The sequence below is a fragment of the Camelina sativa genome, chromosome 17 (genome assembly GCF_000633955.1).
Source record: "Camelina sativa cultivar DH55 chromosome 17, Cs, whole genome shotgun sequence".
Taxonomy (NCBI): Eukaryota; Viridiplantae; Streptophyta; class Magnoliopsida; order Brassicales; family Brassicaceae; genus Camelina; species Camelina sativa.
In genome coordinates, this window is record NC_025701.1 from 19,889,242 (window position 1) to 19,899,036 (window position 9,795).

General features: G+C 35.7%; 3 protein-coding genes across 4 annotated transcripts; 1 reads left to right on the plus strand and 2 right to left on the minus strand.

The window, feature by feature from the left end:
- LOC104757707 (RNA-binding protein 24) lies at positions 3,646 to 6,493 on the plus strand. Of its 2 annotated transcripts, none has more exons than XM_010480470.1 (6): positions 3,646 to 3,952; positions 4,054 to 4,186; positions 4,570 to 4,702; positions 4,790 to 4,826; positions 4,942 to 5,206; positions 5,282 to 6,493. In XM_010480470.1, exons 1-6 carry the CDS (start codon positions 3,791 to 3,793, stop codon positions 5,305 to 5,307), a joined length of 756 nt encoding a protein of 251 aa, XP_010478772.1. In that variant the 5' UTR covers positions 3,646 to 3,790; the 3' UTR covers positions 5,308 to 6,493. The 2 variants fall into 2 exon arrangements, with proteins under 2 accessions (XP_010478772.1, XP_010478773.1); XM_010480471.1 differs by having other exon boundaries at positions 4,573 to 4,702.
- LOC104757709 (phytolongin Phyl1.2) lies at positions 6,576 to 8,060 on the minus strand. The gene has a single exon (XM_010480473.2). It carries the CDS (start codon positions 7,569 to 7,571, stop codon positions 6,810 to 6,812), a length of 762 nt encoding a protein of 253 aa, XP_010478775.1. The 5' UTR covers positions 7,572 to 8,060; the 3' UTR covers positions 6,576 to 6,809.
- On the minus strand, positions 8,123 to 9,777 carry LOC104757708 (RING-H2 finger protein ATL58-like). The gene is made up of 3 exons (XM_010480472.2): positions 9,437 to 9,777; positions 9,227 to 9,309; positions 8,123 to 8,681 (listed from the first exon to the last, which is right to left on the minus strand). Exons 1-3 carry the CDS (start codon positions 9,656 to 9,658, stop codon positions 8,219 to 8,221), a joined length of 768 nt encoding a protein of 255 aa, XP_010478774.1. The 5' UTR covers positions 9,659 to 9,777; the 3' UTR covers positions 8,123 to 8,218.

The following is a 9,795-nucleotide window of genomic DNA, read 5'->3' on the forward strand; positions in this document are numbered from 1 at the left end:
GAATATAAAATTTCATGTCATACCGGAAGCACAATGCATAATAACGAGGATTTTGTAATAGGAATAACACAAAAAGGGACGGTACATGACTTTTACCCATATTTCTAGCTTTAGCCTTTAGAGATACAGCGTAATGAAGGGGACGAATGTGGTCGGTGTGAGGTTGTAATGGTAATGGCCAGCATTGACCCTTTTGATTTCTTTTGGCTCCTCTCATTTATAAAGCTTTTTCGTTTTGTAGTGGTGTAATGTGATCAACCATGGTTATAGCTAAATTACTAATTTTGTTTGTCAAAACCCTATTATGGCTCCTATTAAAATATTGAACCAGACATATGAGTTATCTTTAACGGATTTAAAAATTCAATTTCTTATAAATGTGACCTAAAAAAAAACTGTATATCCTTCCTATGTGACCCAAACTGGAAACTTTTCATTAATTGTTGTGGTTTAGTAATAGTTACGCGTCTTACGACAAACTAGGATAGTCACGAACTGATTGATAATCTGTACAAACGTTTAGGTGAAAGGTAGCTTCGATGCAAGAGTCCCTTTTTCACAAAATCTTTTCAACTTTTTTTTTTGCGTCGGTTAGATTAAGTTAGCTAGCCCTAATTAACGGATGCAATACTCTTCGGTCTTCAACTCACATATTTCACTTTTGTTATAAACAACTAGTTATCCTTGACGATTAAGCTAAAAAGGAAATCTACAATGTCGCGTTGGTCAAATATTCTTGGATAAGTCGGTGGTTTAATTCCAACACAAAGAAAGAGAGACATATTTATATACTATATACTACTATAAAACACCAATGAATTAAACAATTGTAAAGAAAGGTATGGCGTTGACAAACCAAAAATAGAAAAAAAAAATGATGGGAATCTGTCCCTATTTGGTTTAACATCTCCTATATATAAAGATAGTTTTTTATTTTATTTCTTACGTGTTAATACCACAACAATTATTAAAATTTGTATAAAGACAACATTTTTTTTTTTTGAAAAAAAGTTACATCTATGTGTCATAATATCCTGTACTAAATTAAGTATATTGTGGAAGTTAGTGGGTGCTAAAGTATTGAGACAAGTTTGGTATGTTTTGGCAATTATCAAAATTTATCAACGTTTTGAAAATGATATCTACGTAATTTTAGAAAACACCAAAAGTTTGAGAAAAGATGGTTTAAGCATTAGTTGGCCTTGTTGTTCAAAAAAAAAAAAAAAAAAAGCATTAGTTGGCCTATTTTTTATTAGTATATATGAGAATGTATAACATTATTCTGGTTCAGTTTTTTTTAATTTTATTTTTATTTTATGCACGTGTTCGATTATAATTTTATATGATTATTTGTGGATGAGATTTTGCTTCTACAGTACTCTCAAATGTTAGGATTAAGCCATGCATGTCTTAGTGTGTAGAATCAAGTTCATCACGCGCATTCATCAGCAAATTATGTGGCCATCCAAAAAATCTTATTGTCTTGCAATTCATCTTTGAACCTGTTGATACGTCTAATTAATCTTCTAATAATAATTTCGTATTCTACTTACTGATCTTTAGTATTGAATTTACGATTCTCACTAACGCAATTAATGTCCCAAACATAATTTCGTATTCAAATTTGAAGGTTGTCTCCAAGACTTACCTCTTGGTTAAGTTTTTTTGCAAGTTGATTTAGCCATTTAGGGGTTGAGAGGACTTCAAAACACGCTTAATTCTCTTCTACAAAGATCTTGGTCATTAAAACATGATGATCTCACATAGGTTTTTTTTTTTCTTTTTTTCTTTTTTTCTTTTTTTTGAGTTTCGTTTACGATTTTATCATCAAAGCATGATGAATATCTCACATTAATACTCACATGTATGAAAGAAGACAACGAACCCAATTAAGCTTGATGGTGGAAGTTTCTAAGAAATCTTCTCATCAAACTCATTAAAGGGCTTAATTAAGAGAGAAAGAACTTAAGAAATGAATTCAAGATATACAAGGGTCAAGGAGTGAACTTTAGTCAGAGACTTTGGGATCATCTAGAAAAGCTTCATGTGATGGAAACAACATCAGAGTTTTTGATTAAGGATGATTCCATAGTATCCTTAATGGGCCTTAGTATCCTAGATGAGCCTGAAATAAGCCCAATTTGATAAATTGAGATCTTGGAAGTGAGCCCCATGGATGAGCTGTAAATAGAAATGCAAGGCTGTGGCTGTGTTGTGGGATGAATGATGACGCGAGGTGGGGGAAGGAATGTTGTTGTTTGTTGTTTAGGCTTTTGCTTTTTTTGAAGTCTAACTAAAGGCGTGGGGAGACAGCTCTGTCTCTTTCCCCTTTTTTCTCTTTACTACTACTACTCTCTTTATCTCTCTTCCTTCCATTTCAATTATGCACCTTTGCTTCCTATATTTGGAGGAAATGATGCAAAGTTCTACTGACAATTTTAATATAAACCATAGTTTATATAAGATTGGTTTAGTCTTAAACCTGTTTTAGAGTATTGGATGAAGATAATTTAAAGTTCTACTAAACACCTTTTGTTATTGTTGTTGTAAGATCTAATAAATTGTTCTAATTCTTTATCAAGTTTGGGTGAAAAGTATGTAAATAACAGCAAAGAATTGTATAAAATTGAAAATAGAATATGGGAATTTATGAAACATGAATAGACCTTTTTCAATCCTTCATATGCATTAAAATACTATGATCATATAGAGTGGGTAGATATAAATTAAAATTCTCCGCAAAATTATCAATGAAACTCTGAAATATTTCATGATCTTAAATATATGATCCAATTATCTTTAGTCATGGATTTTTAATAGAATTAAAATTCAACTACAGACCATTATTCAATTAATAATTCTAAATCATGCTTTACAATATGACATTATTGGATATGATATTTGTAATTCATGCTTAATAAAACTTAAAAATTGGTGTTAATAAAGTAGGATTTCAAATACTTCATTAAATTCTGTTGTTATTCAAACTAAAAGAGTTTTGAAATTTTTGTATATGGAGTCACTGAAAATTTTCAGAGTTTCATGAGTAAAACTATTAAAATCATCCAAGTTATACCACATAAATTTTGAAATCTAAACAAATGAATATTTAAAAATGATTAAATAACCCATCTTAAATCATGCTCTTAGAAGTATATGCGTAGATGATTTTACTTTTTTATATACCAAAATTACACAACTTGTGTGCAATTGTAATATGTGTTCTTGTAAAAATAATATTGATATAAGATCATTTTATTATAAAAGTTACTAAAACATAATTTCAACTGGTAATTAGAGGGATATATGGACTAAAAAAGAAAGAAAAAAAAATTTGAAACAAATAAAATTAGAGGAATAATGTTTATGTTTATTTTATCTCTGACAATTATTTTAACTGCAACTAAAAAAAGAATACAACATCTATACTTGATAATTCTTTTAGTTTTCCACCTATAAAAAAAAAAAGCCAAAAATTAAAATAACAGCTCAAATATAGTTTTCCAACTGTAAAATACATACAGAGTGGATCCGACCAACAAGAAAAAAAAGTGTAAAAGCACAGTGACCGTACATAAAATAAAACAATGTTATTGATATTTGGGAAAAGTTAAGCTTAAATAATTGAATTGAGTGTGTCCCCCAAACTCTCTCTTTTTCCTGACTTTTCCTTGAATCCTCTTCCCTCCTTCTCTCTCTCTCTTCTCTCAACTACCGTTCTCTGCTTCTTCTTCTGTTCCCAAAGTCGGTAACTTTATTTCGCGGGTTCGTTCGTTGAGTTTGTAGCAACATGACAATGGAAGACACGACATTTACCAAGGTGTTCGTTGGAGGACTAGCTTGGGAAACACACAAAATCTCTCTCAGGAACTACTTTGAACAGTTTGGGGACATTGTTGAAGCTGTTGTTATCACTGATAAATCTAGTGGCAGATCTAAAGGCTACGGCTTTGTAAGTGTCTTCATCAAGTTTGTTTCTTTTTCAAGTTTCGAGATTTGTTGTTATAGCTTCATCAAGCTCACGGGTTCTGTTTTTTTTGTTTACTTTTAAAGGTGACTTTTTGTGATCCGGAAGCAGCTCAGAAAGCTTGTGTAGATCCAGCTCCTGTTATTGATGGGAGAAGAGCTAATTGTAATCTTGCTGCTTTTGGTGTTCAGAGATCCAAACCTTCTTCTCCTGTTCATGGTACTTTTTAGGTTTCTTTACCTAATTTTGATAACCCTTTATGTAATTCCATGGATCTTACCATTATCTAAGCTGGAATTTTATGTCATGTATCACATATTAGTAGCAAGTTAGATACTTTACCTAACTTTATTGTTTGAGGGATAGCTTCATCTTGATTCCTAAGTTGATTTATCAAACTGGTAAAGCCATTTTCTTGCTTAGTACTTTAGTAGTTTCTATGATTCTGCTGCAGACTAGTTAGATTAAACCTATGTGTCTGTTTTATATTGCTTTACATAAATATGCGTTGGAAACCTAACTTCCTGGTTAAAATATGTTGTGTTTTGTTATTTTCTGAAAGCAAATGTTTGAGATGACATTCTCATGGTGTTGTATTTTAGTAGGACATGCAGGAGGAAGAGGCGCTATAAAGGTGACTAGCCCTTTCAAGACACACTTTGGAGCAGCGGCTACTGCTATGCCTTCGCCACTTCCATTCTCTCACTACACACTGCCTTACACTAATCCTTTTGGGTACTCCACGTTAAATCTCTTACTTCTTTCCCAAACTCATTAAATAGACTGCTAAATCCTCTGTTTGGTCTCATCAAAATTTCTTAGGTTCTCTTCATACACAATGGACTACAATTACCCCACGGTATGTATATTGTGCTTGTCTCAATCTAGTTATCACATAAATATGAGAGTCTCTTCCTATTCTACTTTTTATCTCTTATCTCTTATAGCTTATTGGATTCTTGTTTTTGTAACAGAGCTACTACAATGTGTATGGAGGAGCAACTGCTCAGCATCCAATGTATGGAAGCGGACCAATGACTGGTGTAGCAGCAGCAGCAGCAGGGTTTTACCCATATCTCCAATTTGCTGAAGGAAATGGACCAGTCACTGGTTATGCTCCTCTCCACTACCCCAACCACATGTTTCACTATTCTGCTCTTGCCTCCTCTACGGGTGGAAACTATCCACACCACAATGGTTCACCAGTGTCTCTTGCACCTTCACCAGTCATACCATCAGGTGTGTGTGTAATTATTTGTTTTTGATGTTCATACAAAACCTGGAAAAACCAGAGGTACTGATGTTCTTCAGCAGTGTGCTTTGCAGTTCCACAGGCTTGACCATGAAGGGTCACGTTTCAACTCTGATTCCATTGATGCTATGTAGAGGCCAGTTCATTTTAAATCCTTAAGGCAATCTCTGTTTACTACTTTTCATCCACATGCCTCTGAAGTCCCACAAGACCTGTGGCCTAACCATGGTTGCCCTTTTCCCCTTTATGCTTCTAACCCATTAGCCAAAGAGCCCATAATTTGGAGTTTGGGCGACTTTGCAAGTTCTAGTTAAGTCTCACATAGGGGTTTTAACTTGGACCATTGTCATACGCATTAGTTACTCATCTTTTCATTTTATTCATTGCATTACGTGCTTCTGAACGAAGGTTTCGTTTAAGATAGCCTGTTCGAGCTTGAGAAGTAAAGAGTTACCATATGTCTTGCACAGTGCCTCAGAAAGGCAAAGCAGTTTTGTAGAAAAACATAAAAAGCTTAGGATTGGCTGATCAACATGAAAGGAAATAAGGATTTACCAGGAAAAGGTACAATGTAACCACCTGGAAGTGTTTGAAGTAGTGTGTGCAAAGGGTGTTCCCACTACTTTTACGCTAAATCCATTTTAATGTGCAGTCTTAGGATTATTAGATCTAGGACCATGTAGTTACAAAGTCTTATCGTAGATAGCTAGAACATAAATTTCTCTGACATCAAGAAAGGCTAAAGGAAACAGCCTCACAAACTTCCTTTTGAGGATAAAAGGAAGTAGTTGGTGTTTGCTAACCCATGTATATTCTCAGTGGCTAAGCATTGGAGTTATAGCCACACTTAGATTAAGATCATTTTTAAGATTCAAGATATAGTTTGCTCATCATTTCAACCAACCCCACATATGGATTGTGGGGGGTCCTTGCATTTACATGTTTTGCCTCTTGGGAGATATTTTGGTTCCCTTTAGGTTCTTCTCTTTTAACGTCAACCAAACCAGTTGATCAACCATGGTTAGGATTTCAGGTGAGAGGTAGTTATCACCTCCTTATATCTCTCTTTTACTCTTTCCTCTGTTTATTCAAGAACAAAAAAAAAACCCTCTCTAGACTCTTTTATGTGTGTTTGTTATCTTGTAAGCTTGTGTTTCTGATTCTATGTAAGAAAACAAAACCTTTCATTTTCCATCCACGGTGGTTTGGAAAATGAAATTGTGATTGCAATATTTTACTTCTATCTGATATAAACCCTCTCTCAGTTGTGACAATGCCTCCTTACTATATGTATCCCTAACATTCATTTACTTGGCTTACTATTTAATCAAACTTATACACAAGAAGATGGCTCAATCACTCGGCAACAAACTAATATTTATGAACAATCATATGAACAACATAAGCATCATATCATACACAAAACCAAGGTAGGAACTTGAGACCTATACCTAATATACAATCAACAATACTACAATTGTAGGAGAGAAAAAGGCATGTGAAAGAATAAATAGAACATAAAGTCACATACTGAAACTAGAGCTTGAATCTGAAAGACGATTTTGCGGAAGAGGAGAAGCGTGTTAATGATCAAGAACGTGTACACTCAATGCCATTACAAATAGCCAACCAAACACCAAGTAGCGTCAAGCAAATAGCTGCATCAATGGCAAGAACAATCTGCACTTGACGCCGCCACTTCCTCTCAATGCTCTCAGATCGTCCCCTTCTTGGAACATATGTAGTTGCTGCAGATGAAGAATCAGAACGTTCTGTAACGTTTCCTCTATCATTTGATTTCCGGTGTTCCTCTATCTCAATGCCTCTCTCTGAGTTCACATGATCTCTCTCTTTCTTCTTCTCTTGCTTATTGGATCTTCCCAAAAGCGGAGCTTTCGTTGAATTAGCTGCGTCGCTTTGTTCAGCACCATCAATGGAAGGTGAGGATATTGGAAGACAAGTGAGATCAGTCTCCAACGAAGCTATGAGTCTTCGGACAAGCTGGTCTTGAACATTGCTAAAACTCATACTCCCAGAGAAGCTACCTCTCGAATTCTTCTTATTAGCTTTCTTTAACTCACCCTTTAGATTCTCAAGAAAGTCAAGAACGCTAGATCTCCTGAAAACATCATCAACAATGGCGAAATAAACGAACCCATCTTCCATCAAGAACCCAAAAGTCCTCTTACTCATCGTTTCGAAGTACCACTTGTGAAAAGGCGGAGTCTTTTCTAAGCATAACGCAGCGAGACTGTCGTTGTTGCGGTGGTCTCCGGCATTGTTGTAAGCGTATAGAATCTGATTGTCTTTTGAGACACAACAGTAGTGAACTGTGTTTTTGATTGAACCCATGTCGGGACTTGCGATTAGGTGCAGACGATGAGCAAGAGAACAGCGAGATGAAGTCAATTCTCTGGTTTGGGTCTAGGGTTCTGGGATTGTTGAAAAGGAACCCCTCAGTTTAAGTCTTTAGGATCCTTATCTTTGCTAAGAAACAACGAAAGGAATCTTGAAAAGGACCAAAGAGAAGATGGAATGTTTGGGAAAGAGAAAGCATTAAATTTAAAGCAGAGAGAGAGAGAGAGGACAACAATTCAAGCTCTCACCCAACCCTTTCTTTGACTCTGCTTTATCTTTTCTCTTTCCTATGTATATTTACCTTATCCTCTGTTTTCCTTGACTTTGAAACAGACTATGAAATCGCTAATACAGGTAGTTAAGTTCATCAAACCCTTTTGGAACCAGTATTGAAGCAGACCATACTACGCTTTTGCGCGCGAGCAAACGCAAAGGTTAATGGGACAAGTTTCTCTTGAGTAATTTTGGTAATTTTCCAAAGTTTCAGGTTCGAACACAAACATTTACTACACATTTTGCCTTCTAAAGTGTTTGTTTCTTCCATGGATCAGATCAATCTCTCATTTTCACTCCTAGTAAATGTACTAATGTTACAAGTTACAAATGCAAGTACACAGCAAACTTTACAAAAGTGGTTAATCTTAACCAGGTCTACAACTACAACAAGCATTCGATGTCCCGATGCTGTTCTGTTCATCCTCTTGCATTTCCTTCAAGCCCTCCTCCGCATCTCGATCACACTGAGTCGGATCAGACTGTTGCTCTTGGCCATCGTTTAGGTGGTTTACTGGCTCGGATTCGGGTTGACTCCACACTTGTCTGTGGTTTACTGGCTCGGATTCTGGTTGACTCGACACAACTCTCTGGTTTACTGGCTGAGATGCTGGTTGACTCAACACTTCTTCATCAGGGCTCACAAGACTCGGACCAGAATCTTCTTCGGTTTGACGGGGTTGGCTGGGGAGAAGAGCGAGACGGCAAAGGGGGCAAGTGGTATGCGATGTGAGCCAAAGATCAATGCAATCCATGTGAAAAGTGTGTTTACATACTGGAATCTGTTGAAGCTTGTCATCTGCTTGATACTCCCCAAGGCAAACAGAACATCTGTAAATCAAAAAGGTCTAATCAGTTTATTATTCTTCATTCTAGTTTTACAGTTTGTCTCTCAGTTTCAGGGTAATAAGCACAATTTATTTAAACTCCCAAGTTTTGCCTCTACCAGGAAAACTAAAATCTTTCAAACTATCTTTAGATCTTGAGATATCACATTGTCTAGAAACTATACCCACCACAACCCAAACTTCTACAATTATCTGATCATGTAAGCAACTACTGTAACATTTCAACCTCCATTCAATTCAAGTAACATTGTGACTATCAATTGGACCTGACCCCAAAAGATAGTAAGTACCTTTCAAAACAAAGGCAGACCAAAAATTTCACAAAACTAGAACCTCTCATCTTTGTTTACTTCCCCAATTAAAAAACAAAGGTTTAATCCATTATTAACCTAACTATTTTGAAGTTTCTACAACTACCCTTATTCCTTAATTTTCCTTAAAGCCTAAGAAAATTTCACTCATGGTTCATGAATTTATGAAAAAAGGACTAAATCACAGAAGGGAAAAGAAAGAATCTGGAGAACTCACTGTGAATCCATAACGGTGAAGCTCTCTTTAAAGACGACAATGGGAAGCATCTCTCTAAGCTCTTTACTCAATCCTAATTCAGCCTGCTCACGTTACAAAACACACCAATCATTACAAAACTAAATCATAAAAGAACAGATCTTCATCTTCACAAGAAGAAACTCAATAAGAGAGATGAACAAAAGCAGAGATTAGTTAAGAGTACCGTACCGTGGAGAGAGCGGTTCCTGGGATAAAAGTAGTTCGCATTCCGAGAGAAGACAAATCGGAGCTACCACGACGAAGGTAGATCAAGTAGAACAAGAAGAGAATAATAAATGTGAAGCAGATTGGTACAGAAAAGATGAATGCTTGATAAAGTTTAAGCTCCGGCGAGTTCGTACCGGCTGATGATGAACTGTAGTTTTCCGGGTTTGAGTTGCTGTAAGACATCACCACACCACAGACCCAGTTCACCAAAATACACAAACAAAGACTTAAATCCCAAAAAGTCACTTCCTTTGAATGAAGAAGAAGCGAGAGAGATCGTCAGATCGGGACTTATATTCAAAAAAAAAAAAAAAAAAAAA